General features: G+C 47.0%; 1 protein-coding gene across 1 annotated transcript; it reads right to left on the bottom strand.

Annotated features, from left to right (window-relative positions):
• Window positions 1-7,135, bottom strand: PLA2G1B (phospholipase A2 group IB). Its single transcript, XM_012469452.2, has 4 exons — window positions 6,994-7,135; window positions 4,624-4,783; window positions 3,664-3,791; window positions 1-195 (listed from the first exon to the last, which is right to left on the bottom strand). Exons 1-4 carry the CDS (start codon window positions 7,025-7,027, stop codon window positions 80-82), a joined length of 438 nt encoding a protein of 145 aa, XP_012324875.1. The 5' UTR covers window positions 7,028-7,135; the 3' UTR covers window positions 1-79.
• Between the last annotated feature and the right edge of the window lie 11,869 nt (window positions 7,136-19,004).

The raw sequence follows: 19,004 nt of genomic DNA, 5'->3' as shown, positions 1-19,004 counted from the left end.
TTCAATAAGGTGCTTTATTGGAGGACACAGTGTGAGATGAGCAGGTAGAGGCGATGCTTTTCAGAGGTGATACTCAAGTCTAACAATACTTGGTGTCCAGGTTCTTGTGTTCCTTGTTATATGGAGCTTTTGAAAAGCAGATGGCAGCGTTGCGGTCGCAGTTGCAAAGGAAGGCCTCGCACTCTTTGTTTTTGCCTGGAGAGGGACAAGAGAAGAGGACTGAGCCAAGGTGGACCCTGCTTTGTACAATCCAGGGGCAAGAAGAATTGAATGGAATAAGCTGGCAGCATTCCACTGATGTACATTTAGGGTTGACAGATTAGGTGAATAAAATACGTCAGGATGCCCAGTTAAATTTGACTTTCAGATAAACAATGAATGCAATGTTTGGGACATATACCAAAAAAATTAGCCGTTGTTTATCTGAAAGTCAAATTTATCTGGGCATCTTGTGTGTGCGTGCGTGCGTGTGTGTGTGTGTGTGTGCTTGTGTGTGTTTGAGACGGAGTGTCATTCTTGTTGCCTAGGCTGGAGTACAGTGGGGCGATCTCAGCTCACTGCAACTTCCGCCTTCTGGGTTCAAGCGATACTTCTGCCTCAGCCTCCTGAGTAGCTGGGACTACAGGTGCCTGCCACCACACCTGGCTAATATTTGTATTTTTAGTAGAGAAGGGGTTTCACTATGTTGGCCAGGCTGGTCTCGAACTCCAGACCTCAAGTGATCTGCCTGCTTCGGCCTCCCAAAGTGTGGGGATACAGGTGTGAACCACCACTCCCGGCCTAGTTTTTCTACTTTAAAGCATGTATTTAAAAAATTATGGAACGTCCTTAAATGGAATATTACATAGGCATTTAGAAAAATCAGGTATGCCTGCACATGGAAACTTTCCCAAATAAAAGAAGCTAGTGTATGCCAAACAAAATCTGGAAGAATATGTATCTAACTGGTTATCTTTGGGTGGTAGGATTATAGATGCCTTCCACTTTCCATAATAGATATTTATGTAGAGTTTGAAGTTGCATTCCTTTTGGCTTGTTTACTTTTGTGACCAAAAGAAACAATATGATTACATTTAAAATGCATTTAAACTTTATTATATATAATTTATGTATCTCTGCTTGCCGTCAACAATCTTATTAGTTTTGTTTCTCTCCGATCCTTTATTTTATTTTATTTAGTTAATTTTTTGAGACAGAGTCTTGCTCTGTCACCCAGGCTGGAGTGCAGTGGTGCGATCTCAGCTCACTGCAACCTCCACCTCCCAGGTACAAGCGATTCTCCTGCGTCAGCCTCCTGAGTAGTTGGGACTACAGGTGTGCATCACCACATTGGCTAATTTTTGTATTTTTAGTAGAGATGGGGTTTCACCATATTTGCCAGGCTGATCTGGAACTCCTGACCTCAAGTGACCTGCCCACCTTGGCCTCCCAAAGTACTGTGATTACAGGTGTGAGTCACTGTGCCTAGCTAAGGTTTTGTTGTTGTTGTTGTTTGTTTGTTTGCTTGCTTTTTTTGAGATGGAGTCTTGCTCTATTGCCCAGGCTGGACTGCAGTGTTGTGATCTCAGCTCACTGCAACCTCCACCCCTGGATTCAAGCGATTCTCTTTCCTCAGCCTCCTGAGTAGCTGGGACTACAGGCACGTGTTACTACACCTGGCTAATTTTTTGTATTTTTAGTAGAGACGGGTTTCATCGTGTTAGCCAGAATGGTCTTGATCTCCTGACCTCGTGATCCGCCCACCTTAGCCTTCCAAAGTGTTGGGATTACAGGCTTGAGCCACCACATCTGACCTGAGTTATTTTTAATTAATACAAACAAACATCCTCTAATGCAGATTTCTTGTCCTAGTTGCAAACATTAAAAAGAAATTGTGTGTGTGTGTGTGTGTGTGTGTGTGTGTGTGTGTGTGTTTCCCTGGGGAGAGGGTTCATAGTTTTCATCAGATTTGTAAATTTGGCCTTCTAAAGTGGAGCAGGAGCATGTGTAAGCAAATTATTCAGTGATTAAAATAGTAACAAATAAAAACAGTAACAATAAAGGTTTGAGGCATATGTAAAAGTCATGACAAGGCGGTAAGTGAGAAAAGGCAGAATGCAAGATTGTATTTAAAAAAGAAAAGGAAAGTTTATATCTAAGCTATGCATTTATCAAATATTTATTGAGCACCTACTATTTGCCAGGCACTACTCTAGATCTGGGGATATAGCAATAAAGAAAACAGACAGTAATCAGCCAGGAGTGTTGGTTCATGCCTGTAATTACAGCTACTCAGGAGACTGATGCAGGAGAATTGCCTGAACCTGGGAGGCGGAGGTTTCAGTGAGCTGAGATTGCACCACTGCACTCCAGCCTCAGTGATGGATCGAGACTCTGTCTCAAAAAAGAAAGGAAGAAAATAGACAGTAATCCCTGTTCTGTGGATCTTACAGTCTATTGGAAAGATGGAAAATAAATAAATAAGTGTCCAGGCATGGTGGCTTACTCCTGTAATCCCAGCACTTTGGGAGGCCAAGGTGGGAAGATTGCTTGAAGCCAGGAGTTCAAGACCAGCTTGGCCAATGTAGTGAGACCCAGTCTCTACAAAACAAATTTAAAATTAGCCAGGCATGGTGATGCAGGCCTGTAGTCCCAGCTACACTGGAGGCTGAGACCAGGGGATCCTTGAGCTCAGGAGGTTCAGGCTGCAGTGGGCTATGGTTGCACCACTGTTCTCCTGCTGGGGTGACAGAGTGAGACCCTGTCTCTAAACAAAAACAAAACAAGGCCAGGTGTGGTGACTCATGCCTGCAGTCCCAGCTACTCAGGAGGCTGAGGCAGGAGAAGCATCTGAACCCAGGAGGCGGGGGTTGCCATAAGCCAAGATTGCACCACTGCACTCCAGCCTGGGTGACAGAGTGAGACTCCATCTCAAAAAAACCCAACACAACAACAACAACAAAAAACCCATCACCACTTACAAGCTATGTGATCTTGGGCAAATAGCTCAGCCTCTGAGCCTCAGTTTTCTTTTCTTTTCTTTTCTTTTTCAATGAAACAGGGTTTCGCCATGTTGGACAGGCTGGTTTTGAACTCCTGACCTCAAGTGATCCACCCGCCTCGGCCTCCCAAAGTGCTGGGATTATAGGTGTGAGCCACCACACCTGGCGCCTCAGTTTTCTTTTCTTTTCTTTCTTTTTTTTTTTTTGAGATGGAGTTTCCGCTCTTGTTGCCCAGGCTATAGTGCAGTGGCGCAATCTTGGCTTACTGCAACCTCCGCCTCCTGGGTTCAGACGTTTCTCCTGCCTCAGCCTCCCAAATTGCTGGGATTACAGGCATGTGCCACCATGCTCAGCTAATTTTGTAATTTTAGTAGAGACAGGGTTTCTCCAGGTTGGTCAGGCTGGTCTTGAACTCCCGACCTCAGGTGATCTGCCTTCCTCAGCCTCCCAAAGTGCTGGGATTACAGGTGTGAGCCACCACACCCAGCCTGAGCCTCAGTTTTCTTATCTGGTAAGTGGGGATAATAATTGTACCAATCCCATAGTGGTGTTGTGAGGATTAAAGGAGACACTGTCCAGCACCGAGAAAATTATCACTAAATGATGGCTGTTAGTACTGTTATTGCCCTCAGCCTGCTGAGAACCTACTAGAATTCATAGGTCAAGGAAGGGGTAAACCTACTGCTGCAGGTGACCTCAGTGCCAGAGCACGAGTATGAGTAGCTATTGGTGTATGGGTTGTCCAGGAGAAATTTACAGCTGTCCAGCTTCTTGACCTGGTCGTAGCAGTTGTCATGTGTCTGGCAGCACCTGGAAAGTGAGAGGGACAGCTGAAACAGGAGTAAGGGCAGAGCAGTAGGTCAGCCCTCACCTGCTCTCTCTTAGGAAAGATGGCGATGGCTTCACCAAGATGCTCCGGGGGAAATGGTCCTATGCCTTGAAAAAATATAAATCCTTTTTATCATATGTTTATTGGAGGCAATTTTTTTTTTTTTTTGAGACAGAGTCTCCCACTGTTGCCTAGGCTGGAGTGCAGTGGCAGGATCTTGGCTCATTGCAACCTCCGACTCCTGGGCTCAAGCGATTCTTCTGCCTCAGCCTCCCGAGTAGCTGGGACCACAGGTGCGCGCCACCACGCCCGGCTAACTAATTTGTATTTTTAGTAGAGACGGGGTTTCACCATGTTGGCCAGGATGGTCTCGATCTCTTGACCTCGTGATACCCCCGCCTCGGCCTCCCAAAGTGCTGAGATTACAGGCGTGAGCCACCGCGCCCGGCCCCTGAAAGCGATACATGGTTGCAAGAATACAGTAAAATCCTGTATTCGGAAGGTGCAGTGACACTTTAACCACTGCTAGAAAAATGACACGTGGATTGTCGCTGTGACGTTTACTGGTGCCATATTCGGCCACTGCAGGGCAGCGTCGCCCACTGTTTTGTACGTCGGGCATTGTTTCCATCTCTAACTAGGAGCATTCGCTACAGGGTTCTCTTGGAACACGTTTCTTTATATGACAAGAGGTGAAAATATGTTATCATTAGCAGATATGCAAGTCCCCTTTGTATGCCTCGTGAGATCCTTGGCGTGTGCCCTCCCTGCCCCTAGTAGCCACTCCAGTTTCCCTCCAGGTGGATCACTCACGTGTCCAATTCATCCACAGGGGTGCCTGAGCCTCCCAAGCCACAGTAGCAGCCGTAGTTGTTGTAGTCCAACAAGGGGTCACTCCCCGGGATCGTGCACTTGATCATTTTGCGGAACTGCCACAAGGCCCGAGGGCTGACGCCGCTCTCGGCGGCGGCCACTGCAAGAAGACACAGCCAGAGTTCAAATCCGTCTGCCAGCACCCCGGGGAAACACTGCCTGCCTGTCCCTCAGGCCCCACACTGCCTCCCTGATCCCTGCCAGCTGCCTCCTCCGAAGACCGTTGGACTCAGGAACCTGGCAAAGTGAAAGTGGGTAGAGGCGTTATTGGTTTGTTTGTTTGTTTGTTTTTGAAACGAGTCTCGCTGTGTCGCCCAGGCTGTGTCGCCCAGGCTGGAGCGCAGTGGCATGATCTCAGCTCACTGCAACCTCTGCCCCCCAAGTTCAAGCAATTCTCCTGCCTCAGCCTCCCGAGGTTAGCTAGGACTACAGGCGTGTGTCACCACGCCCAGCTAATTTTTGTATTTTTAGTAGAGACGGGGTTTCACCAAGTTGGACAGGATGGTCTCGATCTCTTGATCTCCTGATCTACCCGCCTTGGCCTCCCAAAGTGCTGGGATTACAGATATGAGCCACCTCGCCTGGCTGAGGGTTTTTTTTTTTTTAATGAAAACTTTATATATATAAAGTTTATATGTGTATATGTATATGTATTGTATACACACACGCGCGCGCACACACACACACACATATATGCTTCTTTTTGGATCTCACTCTGTCGCCCAGGCTGGAGTGCAGTGGTATGATCATGGCTCACTGCAACCTCCTGGTGGGAGTTCAAGCCATCCTCCCACCTCAGCCTCCCAAGTAGCTGGGACTACAGGCACCAGCCACCACACCCCAGTAATTTTTTTTTTTTTTTGTGACGGAGTTTCGCTCTTGTTACCCAGGCTGGATGGGGTTTCACCATGATGGCCAGGCTGGTCTTGAACTCCTGACCTCAGGTGATCCACCCACCTCAGCCTTCCAAAGTGCTAGGATTACAGGCATGAGTCACCGCGCCCGGCTAATTTTTTGTATTGTCTGTAGATACAAGATTTTCCCATATATTCTAGGTTGGTCTCTGGGTTCCTAGGCTCAAGGGATCTTTCCGACTCAGACTCCCAAAGTGGGCTAGGATTACAGGCATGTGCCACCAAGCCAGGCCAGAGAGTTTTAAACTATCTGCATTGTTTATCCAGTTAATTTTTTTTTTTTATTGAGACGGAGTTTCCCTCTTATTGCCCAGGCTGGAGGGCAGTGGCACGATCTCGGCTCACCGCAATCTCCACCTTCCAGGTTCAAATGACTCTCCTGCGTCAGCCTCTCTCAGCTGGGATTACAGGCATGCACCACCACACCTGGTTAATTTTGTATTTTTAGTAGAGATGGGGTTTCTCCATGTTGGTCATGCTGGTCTTGAACTCCCAACCTCAGGTGATTCACCTGCCTCAGCCTTCCAAAGTGCTAGGATTACAGGCGTGAGCCACTGTGCCTGGCCTATCCAGTGACTATTTATTGAGCACTTACTACGTGCCAAGCTCTGTCCTAGGAGCTAGAGATATAGCAGTAGACAGATATAATAATAATAAATCTCTAACCTCATAGAGCTTACAACCTAGTGGGAGAGAAAAACAATAAATAATAAATGTGGTAAGTCAGGAAACTGGATACTGCGTTAGAAAGGGGAAAAATAGAGCTGGATGAGGCGAATCTAAAAGGGAGGTTACCCAGCCTGGCCAACATGGTGAAACCCCATCTCTACCAAAAAAATACAAAAACATTAGCCAGGTGTGGTGGCGCATGCCAGCTACTTGAGAGCTACAAGTCCCAGCTACTTGAGAGGCTGAGGCAAGAGAATCATGAACCCAGGAGGCGGAGGTTGTAGTGATCTGAGATCACGCCACTGTATTCCAGCCTGGGCGACAGAGCCCCTGTCTCAAAAATAAAATAAAGTAATAAAATAAAATATAAAATGGAGATTGGTCCAATTACTTAGTTGACTAAGGTAGGAGGATCGCTTGAGCCCATGAGTTGGAAGCTGCAGTGAGCTATGATTCCGCCACTGAACTGCAAGATCCTGTCTGGAAAAAAAGAACATACAGGCAGGCTTTCTTAGCTCAGGCAGTCTGAGTTCAGACTTGCAGGTTGAAAAGGTGGCAGCCTTGAGGGAACCCTAATAGAGGAGCTCTTAAGCCCCACTGGGAACCTCGAATTGAGACTGCGGGCCTGGCCAGCCCTGTCTGCTGTGGTCTGTGGCCCCCATTCTGGAGGAGTGAGATCTCAGCTCACTTGGGAGAGAGGCGGGCAAAGCCGGGGAGACTTGCCTACCTGCGAGCAGCACGGCCAGCACAAGGAGTTTCATCTTGCAGTCGAGGTGAGAAGAGAACTGAGATGACCAGTCCTCCCCTGCTTATAATCAGTCTCCACAGCCTCGCCCTGAGATAAGGCTGGAGTGTTTGCTTTGCTCTTGGCTGAGCCTGGGGCTGGCCTTGAATCTGTCTGTCGCGGGAATGACGCTGACAGTTTGTCAGCATGGGATCACTGGAAAAAAATGTTACTCATTTTTCCTTAGCAACTGTGAACCAAAGGGATGGTTTCTGAATTTTCAGATCTTAGCATCTTGACCCTCATACCTACCACTTTATACTAAGTCCAGCTTCATGGGCTGCTCGGGGGAAAGCAAAGCTGTCAGTTCAGTCGGACGCTGGGATAAGGGAGACAAGAAGGAAGTGCAGCCTGGGCAACATAGAGAGACCTCATCTCTAAAAAAACATGTTGGCTGGGCACGGTGGCTCATGCATGTAATCCCAATGCTTTGGGAAGCCAAGGTGGGTGAATCACCTGAGGTCAGGAGTTCGAGACCAGCCTGACATGTTGAAATCCAGTCTCTACTAAAAATACAAAAATTAGCTGGGCATGGCGTGCCTGTAATCCCAGCTACTCGGGAGGCTGAGGCAGGAAATTGCTTGAACCCAGGAGACGTGAGCCACTGCGCCTGGTCACAGATTTTATTTTTTCCCACCATGCCAATACCGCTTCCCTCCGCAGAGTGGGTTTGTGAGAAAAACCTGGGCTTTGGATTCCAAAGGCCAGGGTCTGACTTATAAAATAATAAAGGGCTTTAGAACTGTCATATCAGATGTCTATATAATATTGTTTAGGTGAAATTCACATATCATTAACCAAGTTTAAATAAACAATTCAATGGCATTTAGTACATTCACAATATTGTGCAACCATCACCTCTATGGGGTTCCAGAACATTTTTATCACCCCAGAAGGAAACCCTGTACCCATTAGAAGTCATGCTCCCTCAGCCCTAGTAACTGCTAATCTGCTTCTCTCTCTCTCTCTTTTTTTTGAGATGGAATTTTGCTCTTGTTGCTCAGGCTGAAGTGCAATAGTGTGATCTTGGCTCACTGCAACCTCTGCCTCCCACGTTCAAGCGATTATCCTGCCTCAGCCTCCTGTGTAGCTGGGATTACAGGTGCCGGCCACCATGCCCGACTAATTTTTGTATTTCTAGTAGAACCAAGGTTTCACCATGTTGGTCAGGCTGGTCTTGAACTCCTGACTTCAGGTGATCCACACGTCTTGGCCTCCCAAAGTGCTGGGATTACAGGTGTGAGCCACCGTACCTGGTCTCTAATCTGCTTCTCTCTATATAGATTTATAATTGGTTTACTTGGTGCTCTCGTGTTCCTGTGTGGTCTCTACAACAACCCTGTAGGGTAAGGAGGGCCTGGTTATTTAAATTTATTTATCTGTTTTTTTGGGAGGCCGAGGCGGGCAGATCACCTTAGGTCAGAAGTTCGAGACCAGCCTGATCAACATGGTGAAACCCCACCTCTACTAAAAATACAAAATTAGATGGGTGTGGTGGTGCATGCCTGTAATCCCAGCTACTAGGGAGGCTGAAGCAGGAGAATCACTTGAACCCAGGGGGCAGAGGTTGCAGTGAGCCGAGATCACACCACTGCACTCCAGCCTGGGTGACAGAACGAGACTTCATCTCAAAAAATAAGTAAATAAAAATAAAAATGAATTACCTTAAAAATTCAGTTTCTTGGTCACAATAGTCACATTTGGAGGCTCATAGACACATGTGGCGAGTTGGCAGCCACAGAATGTTTCCATTATCACAGAAGGTTGTGTTGGACAGGGTGGCTGTAGACTGTCACAGAGCCTGTCTCAGGGCTGCCCCTTGGGTGGTGGGGGCTATGAGGACTACTGGAGGGGGACCCAGGTAGCTCAGAATCCCACATCAGCTTGACTGAATGGTCCTGCCTCTGCAGCCCCAGAATGAGTGAAGGCTGCTTGAGCAAAGGAAATCCTTGGCCAGCAAAATGTTCAGTCCCTCTTATGTGGGTTCCTTGGGGTCATAACAAGACAGAGGACCAGGCATTGCTCCTAGATTTAAGCCTAAAGGATGCTAAGTGGGTGATTGGGGTGGCCCAAAGGAGGTGCAGTATCTGTGGTTGTGTAAAGTCCTTTGGGGCAAGTAAAGTTATTAATTACCCTTTTTTCCTGACTGGAGTGCAGTGACGCAATCTCGGCTCATTGCAACCTCCACCTCCTAGGTTCAAGTGATTCTCCTGCCTCAGCCTCCTGTGTAGCTGGGATCACAGGCATGCACCACCATGCCTGGCTAATTTTTGTATTTTTATTAGAGATGGGGTTTTGCCATGTTGGCCAGGCTGGTCTCAAACTCCTGGCCTCAAGTGATCCACCCACCTCAGTCTCCCAAAGTGCTGGGAATATAGGTGTGAGCCACCACACCTGGCTATGAATTACTATTAATTAATTGCTAACTCCATCCCAGGTCCCACATGATAAGAACCTGGCACAAAGCTTGATGTAGGTCCAATTACAAACTCCATTTTACAGAGAAGACAGCTGAGGCTGAGAGAGGTTAAGTGACTGTCCCATAGTCACACAGCAGGACCAAGATATGAGTTGACTCTGGTTCTCATGCTACCATCTCAGGCCAGGGAGTGCTGAAAATCCCTTGAGTACAGGAAGGGATTCAGTCCAACCTATGACTTCCCTCCTTCCCCAGGCAATGAAAGCCTTCCAAAGGACAATCTGGGCAAATGATCACGTGGTGGAGTTTAGGCAAAGCATGTGGTAGGGAGGGGGTCAGGCTGTTGCCACAACCCTCTCCCCCTGGAAAGAGACATGTTAACTGTGACAGCCTGGACCTCTGCAGCCCCTGCCACAGAGGTGACAGCAGAAGGGACCTGGAAGGGCACTGGGTAGCTCCCCAAACTCCTACGCTCTTTGTACCTTGACCTTTCTCAACCCCAGATCCCTGCACAGGTGTGTGAAGCACAGCCTCTCCCAGCCTGGGAAAAACACCCTCTTTAATGGAAAGAACAGCTAAGGATAGCTTCTTGACTCCTTCAGGTGACGGCATACCCACACTTTAGCAAGGTCATGTCTACTTGACTTCTAAAAGCTAAGGCTCCTGTTTCTGGGAATTGCTTAACAGCAGCAACCAAATACCATTTGCTGAGTCTTTCTATACGCTTGGCACTGTGTAAGCGCTGTGCTTTACATACGTTGTCTTTCAGCCTAACACTCTTCTGATATAGTTATTATTGCTGTGATGGTTGTCATCATCTTCCCCATCTTATAGATGATGAAGCACGTTCAGAGAGTTTAAGTAACTTGCTCAAAGTCACATGGCTAGAAAGTGGTGGAGATAAAATTTGAACCTGTGTCTACCTGCCTTTTATTCCTGCTATCTCCAGTGATAACAACAGCAGCAGCAGCAGTTAACATGCCGTGAAGCTGTGCCAGGAAGGATACTAAGAGCCTTACATAGGCTGGCCCACCATCAGGTGCCAATAAGCAAATTGAGGCAGTATACCAGTGTATCTAAACCTTTTTCCACTCCCAAAGCCACCATCCTCAGTATCCAGATCTTCCTGACAGCCTCCTAACTGCTACAATGGCAATGTCAACCTCCCCGTCTATTCAGAGAAGGGATAGTGCAGCCAGTGGTTCCCAAACTTGACTGAGCCCTGAACTCCCCTGGGAAACTTTAAAGAGTGATACAGCCCTGGCATGGTGGCTTAGGCTTACAATCCCAGCTACTCGGGAAGCTGAGGCAGGAGAATTGATTGAGTTCAAAAATTCAAGGCCATATTGAGCTGTGATTGCATGTCTGTACTCCAGCCTGGGGAACAGAGGGAGACCCTGTTTCCAAAAAACAAAAAAGTAATACAGATGATTGGAACATAAGATATGCAGGTTGGGTATAAGGATATAAAATCTAGGCCGGGCATGGTGGTTCATACCTATAATCCCAGCACTTTGGGAGGCCGAGGCGGGCAGATAACCTGAGTTCAGGAGTTCAAGACTGGCCTGACCAACATGGAGAAACCCCTTCTCTACTAAAAATACAAAATTAGCTGGGCATGGTGGCGCATGCCTGTAATCAGCTACTCGGGAGGCTGAGGCAGAAGAATCGCTTGAGCCTGGAAGGCAGAAGTTGCGATGAGCCAAGATTGCACCATTGCACTCCAGCCTGGGCAAAAAGAGTGAAACTCTGTCTCAAAAAAAAAAAAAAAAGGATCTGAAATTTGTGCTGTCTCTCTCTTTTTATTTTTTTGAGACAACGTCTGGCTCTGTTGCCTAAGCTGGAGAGAAGTGGCACGATCTTGGATCACTGCAACCTCTGCCTCCTGGGTTCAAGTAATCCTCCAGCCTCAGCCTCCCAAGTAACTGGGATTACAGACGTGCACCACCACACCTGGGTAATATTTTGTATTTTTAGTAGAGATGGGGTTTCACCATGTAGGCCAGGCTGGTCTTGAAAGCCTGACCTCAGGTCATCTGCCAGCCTCAGCCTCCCAAAGTGCTGGGATTACAGGCATGAACCCCACACCTGGCTGCTCTTTTTTATTTAAAAAAATTGTCTAGGTGATTCTGATAATTATGTAGTTTTAAACTTTTATTTTTATTTATTTTTTTAATTTTTTAGAAATGACTATTGGGTTGGGTAGAGGTTCCTGGGTATTTTTATAGTATTATGCTTTAAAACTCATATATACTATAGATTTTTTCTCTTTCTCCTTTTTTCTTTAATTTAAATTTTTATTAATGAAAATACCAAATATACAAAAGTAAAGAGTATAGTATATTGAAACCCATGTAACTAACCCAGTTTCTTTCTTTCTTTCTTTCCTTCCTTCCTTCTTTCTTTCTTTCTTTCTTCTTTTTGAGAGAGGATTTGCCTCTGTCTCATATTTAAGACAAAATATGTTTGCCTCTGGGGTACAGTGGTGTGATCACAGCTCACTGCAACCTCTGCCTTCTGAGCTCAAGTGATCCTCCTGCCTCAGCCTCCTGAGTAACTAGAACTACAGGTGCACACCAGCATACCCCTCTAATTTTTTATACTTTTCAGTAAAGCTGGGGTTTCGTTATGCTGCACAGGCTGCTCTCAAATTTCTGGGCTCAAGCAGTCCACCTGGCTCAGTCTTCCAAAGTGCTGGGATTACAGGAGTGAGCCACTGCACCCAAACTCAGCTTCAGTTCTTATCAACATTTCCCAGTGTTATTTCATCTACACTTCCACTGTATTAGTTTGTTCTCACACTGCTGTAAAGATACTACTACCTGAGGCCAGGCACAATGACTCATGCCTATAATCCCAGCACTTTGGGAGGCCAAGGCAGGTGGATCACTTGAGGTGAGGAGTTAGAGACCAGCCTGGCCAACATGGTAAAACATGGTCTCTACTAAAAATACAGAAATTAACTGAGTATGGTGGTGCATGACTGTAGTGCCAGCTACTTAGGAGGCTGAGGCAGGAGAATCACTTGAACCTGGGAGACAGAGGTTGCAGTGAGCTGAGGTTGCACCACTGTACTCCAGCCTGGGTGACAGAGTGAGATTCTGCCAAAAAAAAAAAAAAAAAAAAAAAAAAAGATACTACCTGAGACTGAGACTGGGTAATTTATAACGAAAGGAGGTTTAATTGACTCACAGTTCCACCTGGCTGAGAGGCCTCAGGAAACTTACGATCATGATGGAGACCTCACTCACTATCACAAGAACGGCAGGGGGAAAATGCCCCCATAATCCAATCACCTCCCACCAGGTCCCTCCCTCCACATGTGGGGAATACAATTTGAGATGAGATTTGGGTGGGAATGCAGAGCCAAACCGTATTATTCCTCCTTCAGCCCCTCCCAAATCTCATGTCCTCTTTACATTTCAAAACCAATCATGTCTTCCCCACAGTCCTCCAAAGTCTGAACTCATTCCAGCAACAACCCAAAAGTTCAAGTTTAAAGTCTCATCTGAGACAAGATAAGTCCCTCCATCTATGAGCCTGTAAAATAAAAAACAAGTCAGTTACTGCCAAGAAACAATGCAGGTAAAGGTATTGGGTAAATGTTCCCATTCCAAATGAGAGAAATTGGCCAAAACAAAGGAGTCATAGGCCCCATGCAAGTCTGAAACCCAGCAGTGCAGTCATTAAACCTTAAAGTTCTGAAATGACCTCCTTTAACTGCATGTCTCACATCCAGGGCACACTGATGCAAGGGGTGGGCTCCCAAGGCCTGGAGCAGCTCCATCCTGTAGCTCTACAGGGTACAGCCCCCATGGCTGCTTTCATGGGCTGTGTACCTGTGGCTTTTCCAGGCACGTGGTGTGAGCTGTCAGTGGATCTACCTTTCTGGGGTCTGGAGGATGGCGGCCCTCTTCTCAGCTCCACTAGGCAGTGCCCCAGTGGGGATTTTGTGTGGGGGCTCCAACTCCGCATTTCCCTTCTGCATTGCCCTAGCAGAGGTTTTCCGTGAGGGCTCTGCCCCTGCAGCAGACTGGGAAGAAAAAAAAAGGTTAATGGATTTACAGTTCCGCCTTGCTGCGGATGCCTCACAATTATGGCAGAAGGTGAAAGGCATGTTTCACGTGGCAGCAAGACAGGAGATGTTGTGCAGGAAAACTCCCCCTTATATAATCATCAGATCTTGTGACACCTGGTACCAATTCTCTGTATTAGTCCATTCTCACACTGCTATAAAGATACTGCCTGAGCCTGGGTAATTTATAAAGAAAGATTTGGGGCCGGGCGTGGTGGCTCACGCCTGTAATCCCAGCACTTTGGGAGGCCGAGGCGGGTGGATCACGAGGTCAAGAGATCGAGACCATCCTGGTCAACATGGTGAAACCCCGTCTCTACTAAAAATACAAAAAATTAGCTGGGCATGGTGGCGCGTGTCTGTAATCCCAGCTACTCAGGAGGCTGAGGCAGGAGAATTGCCTGAACCCAGGAGGCGGAGGTTGCGGTGAGCCGAGATTGCGCCATTGCACTCCAGCCTGGGTAACAAGAGCGAAACTCCATCTCAAAAAAAAAAAAAAAAGAAAGATTTGATAGTTCCACGTGGCTGGGAAGTCTCAGGAAACTTACAATCATGGAAGAAGGCAAAGGGGAAGCAAGGCACTTCTTACACGGCAGCAGCAGAGAGAGAGCAGAGTAAGAAGTGCTACTTTTTTTTTTTTGAGATGAAGTTTTGGTCTCATTGCCCAGGCTGGAGTACAATGGAACAATCTCAGCTCATTGCAACCTCCACCTCCTGGGTTCAAGCAATTCCCCTGCTTCAGCCTCCCCAGTAGTTACAGGTGCCCACCACCACACCCAGCAATTTTTTTGTGTTTTTAGTAGAGATGGGGGTTTCACCATGTTGGCCAGGCTGGTCTTGAACTCCTGACCTCAGTGACCCACCCATCTCAGGCTCCCAAAGTGCTGGGATTACAGGCGTGAACCACCAAGCCCAGGCGAGTGCTTCTTTTAAACAGTTGGATCTTGTGAGAACTCACTCACTCTCGTGAGAACAGCATGAGGGAAACCACTCCCATGATCCAATCACCTCCCACCAGGTCCCTCCCTCGACATGTGGGGATCACAATTTCAGATGAGATTTGGGTGGGACACAGAGCCAGACTATATCACCCACATGCTTCTTTTTCAGTGACGATTTTAAAGCAAATCATAGCTCTCATTTCATAAGCACTTCTGTATGCAGTTCAAACTTACAAGGATTTTTTTTTAATATATATGGAGTCTTGCTCTGTCTCCCAGGCTGGAGTGCAGTGGTATATCGGCTCATTGCAACCTCCGCCTTCCAGGTTCAAGTAATTCTCCTGTCTCAGCCTCCTGAATAGCTGGGATTACAGGTGTATGCCACTATCCCCAGCTAACTTTTGTATTTTTAGTAGAGACGTGTTTCAACATATTGGCCAGGCTAGTCTCAAACTCCTGACCTTGTGATCCACCCAACTTAGCCTCCCAAAGTGCTGGGATTTCAGGCATGAGCCACTGTGCCTGGCCAGAAGTTTTTTGTTCTGGTAAAAAACACAAAAAATTTACCATCTTAACCATATTTGAAAAGGCAGTTCAGTAATGTTTAGTATGTTCACATTGCTGAGCTTTTTCTTTCTTTTTTTTTTTTTTTGAGGCAGAGTTTCGTTGTTGTTAACCAGGTTGGAGTGCAATGGTGCGGTCTCAGCTCACTGCAACCTCCACCTCCTGGGTTCAGGCAATTCTCCTGCCTCAGCCTCCCGAGTAGCGGGACTACAGGCGCGCACCACCATGCCCAGCTAATTTTTGTATTTTTAGTAGAGACAGGGTTTCACCTTGTTGACCAGGATGGTCTCGATCTCTTGACCTTGTGATCCACCCGCCTCGGCCTCCCAAAGTGCTGGGATTACAGGCGTGAGTCACTGCGCCCGGCCTGCTGACCTTTTTCATCTTGCAAATCCAAAACTGCACCCATTAAACAACTCTCCTTTCTCCCTTCCCCCAGGCCCTGGTAACCACCATTCTGCTTTCTGTTTCTATGAATTTGACTAATCTTAGTACCTCATATAAGGGGAATCATACAATATTTCATTCAGTCTTATTTGACGTAACACAGTGTAATGTGATGTCCTCAAGCTTCCTCCATGTTGTAGCATGTGACAGGATTTCCTTCCTTTTTTTTTTTTTGAGGCAGAGTCTTGCTCTGTCACCCAGGCTGGAGTGCAGTTGCACTATCTTGGCTCACTGCAACCTCCACCTCCCAGGTTCAACCAATTCTTTTGCCTCAGTCTCCCAAGTAGCTGGGATTACAGGTGCCTGCCACCACGCCCAGCAAATTTATGTATTTTTAGTAGAGACGGGATTTCACCATGTTGGCCAGGTTGGTCTAGAGCTCCTGACCTTAGGTGATCTGCCTGCCTCGGTCTCTTAAAGTACTGTGATTACAGGCATGAGCCACCGTGCCCGGCCCAATTTCCTTCCTTTTTTGGGCTGAATAAATAATCTATTGTATAGATAGACCACATTTTATGTATCCATCTATCTATTAATGGACTTTTGGGTTGTTTCTACCTTTTGACTATCATGAATACTGCTGCTGTGAATACAGGTGTACAAATATCTGTTTGAAGGGCTGGGTGTGGTGGTGCACACCTGTAATTCCAGCACTTTGGAAGGCTGAGGCAGGAGGATCACTTGAACTCAGAAGTTTGAGACCAGCCTGGGTGACGTGGCAAAACTTTGTCTCTACCAAAAAAATACAAAAATTAGCCAGGCATGGTGTTAACGCACCTGTATTCCCAGCTACTCAGGAGACTAGGGTGGGAGGATCACTTGAGACCAGGAGGTCAAGACTTCACTCCACCTGGGGTAACAGAGCAAGACCCCGTCTCAAGAAAATAAAAATCTGTTTGAATCTCTGCTTTCGGTTCCTTAGGGTATATACCTAGGAGTGGAATTGCTGGATCCTATGTTAATCCTGTTTAGTCTTTTGAGGAGCTGCTGCTATGTTTTCCACAGCAGCTGCACCATTCTGCATTCCCACCAGCAGGCACAAAGGTTCAATTTCTCCAGAGCCTCACCAACTTTTTTTTTTTTTTTTGAGACAGTCACTCTGTCACCCATGCTGGAGTGCGGTTGGGCAATCTCGGCTCACTGCAACCTGTTTCCCGGGTTTCAGCAATTCTCTTGCCTCAGCCTCTAGAGTAGCTGGGATTAGAGGCGTGTGCCACCAGGCCTGGCTGTTTAATTTTTAGTAGATACAGGGTTTCACCATGTTAGCCAGACTGATCTTGAACTCCTGATCTCAAGTGAATCTGCCTACCTCAGTCTCCCAAAGTGCTGGGATTACAGGCGTGAGCCACCACACCTGGCCCTGTCCATTTAAAAAATTATTTTTAGGCCAGGCGCGGTAGCTCACACCTGTAATCCCGGCACTTTGGGAGGCTGAGGTGGGTGGATCACCTGAGGTCAGGAGTTCGAGACCAGCCTGGCCAACATAGTTAAACCCCATCTCTACTAAATATACAAAAATTTGCTGGGTGTGGTGGTGGGCATCTGTAATCCCAGCTATTCGGGAGGCTGAGGCAGGAGAATTGCTTGAACCCAGGAGGCAGAGGCTGCAGTGAGCTGAGATCATAGCAGTGCTCTCCAGCCTGAGCAACAGAGCAAGACCCTGTCTCAAAAAAAAAATTATTAAATAGTCACTTTCCCAATGAATGTGAAGTGGTATCTTATCATCAACACTAATCTCTAGGTCAAGTGGAAAGTAAAGACCTTCCCAGGAGAAAACAGGAGGGAGAAAGTGCAGAGAATATTTAAAAATATTCACGCTATTTAAGTTAAAGGCACTTGAAAAACAGCAGGAACAAGACGATCATGCTCACGTTTGTGCTGTTTCTGAAAAGCAGAAGACGATGAAATTCCTGAGTGAAAGACCCCCAGCCTATGCTAGAAGGAAAGTCAACACCCTATCTTCAAGGGTGAGAAGTAGACACGGAGATAATTCTGTGCAGACCTTGTTAAAGTAACTTTTTTTTTTTTTTTTTTTTGAGACAGGGTCTTGCTCTGTCACCCAGGCTGGAGTACAGTGGCGCGACCTTGGCTCACTGCAGCCTCTGCCTCCCTTGCTCAATCAATCTTCTCACCTCAGCCTCCCAAGCAGCTGGGACTACAGGCATGTGCCACCACACAACAAGCTAATTTTTGTATTTTTTGTAGAGATGGGGTTTTACCACATCACCCAGGCCGGTCTCGAACTCTTGGACTCAAAGTGTCGGGATCTGCCTGCCTCAGCCTCCCAAAGTGCTTCGATTACAGTTGTAAGCCACTGTGCCCAGCTAAAATAGCTTTCTTTTTCTTTAAGACAGAGTCACTCTGTCACCCAGGCTGGAGTGCAGTGGCGCGACCTTGGCTCACTGCAACCTCTGCCTGCCAGGCTCAAGTGATTCTTGTGCCTCAGCCTCCCAAGTAGCTGGGATTAACAAGTGTGCACCACCTGGCTAATTTTTTGTATTTTAGTAGAGACGGGGTTTCACCATGTTGCCCAGCCTCAAACTCCTGAGCTCAGGCGATCCCAAAGCTCCTGGTTTCCCAAAGTGCTGGGATTACAGGCGAGAGCCATCTTGCCTGGCCCAAAATAGCTCTTATCTTTTAAGCTTCTCCACATAATTGAGTGGCTTTTTCATAATTTACTATTCTTTGTCCAATCCAGTACATAAGTAACTCTAACTGCTTCTTTAGGTCTTCACTTCTTTTTTGTTTTGTTTTTTTGAGAGTGAGAGCAACTTGCTCTATCCTCCAGGCTGGAATGCAACGTCAAGAACACAGCTCACTGCAGCCTCCGACTCCCAGGGCTCAAGAAATCTTCTTACCTCTGTCCCCTGAGTAGCTGGGACAATAGGCTTGAAATGTTGCCCAGGCTCGTCTTGAACCCCTGGCCTCAAGCAATCCTTCCACCTCTGCCTCCCAAAGTACTGGAATTATGGGTGTGGGCCACCACACTCCACCTTCATTTCTTTATGAAGGCTCCCATGCCACACAGAACTTTTGATAAATGTGCATGCTTTTTTCCTGTTCTTTTTTTTTTTTTTTGAGACGGTCTCACTCTGTCACCCAGACTGGAGTGCAGTGGCATGATCTCAGCTCACTGCAGCTTCCACCTTTCGGGTTCAAGCAATTCTACTGCCTCTGCCTCCTGAGTAGCTGGGATTACAGGCGCCTACCACCACACTTGCCTAATTCTTGTATTTTTAGTAGAGACAGGGTTTTGCCATGTTGGCCAGGCTGGTCTGGAACTCCTGACCTCAAGTGATTCGCCCACCTCAGCCTCCCAAAGTGCTGGGATTACAGGCATGAGACACCGCACCTGTCCCTCTTCATCTATTTTATGTCAGTTTAATTCTTGGACCCAGCCAGGACTCTAAGAGGATGGAGGTGAGTCCTGCCATCCCTACAGCAGGAAAATAAGGTATCCTTGAATGCACAGAGATACAAGACACTCACAAGCCCAGCACCGTTTTCA

This window comes from Aotus nancymaae, unplaced genomic scaffold (assembly GCF_030222135.1).
Source record: "Aotus nancymaae isolate 86718 unplaced genomic scaffold, 86718_ANA_hifiasm-v0.15.2.pri h1tg000021l, whole genome shotgun sequence".
In the NCBI taxonomy this organism is placed as follows: Eukaryota; Metazoa; Chordata; class Mammalia; order Primates; family Aotidae; genus Aotus; species Aotus nancymaae.
Note: the sequence above shows the minus strand (reverse complement) of the source record. Positions and strands in the feature narration are given on the sequence as shown.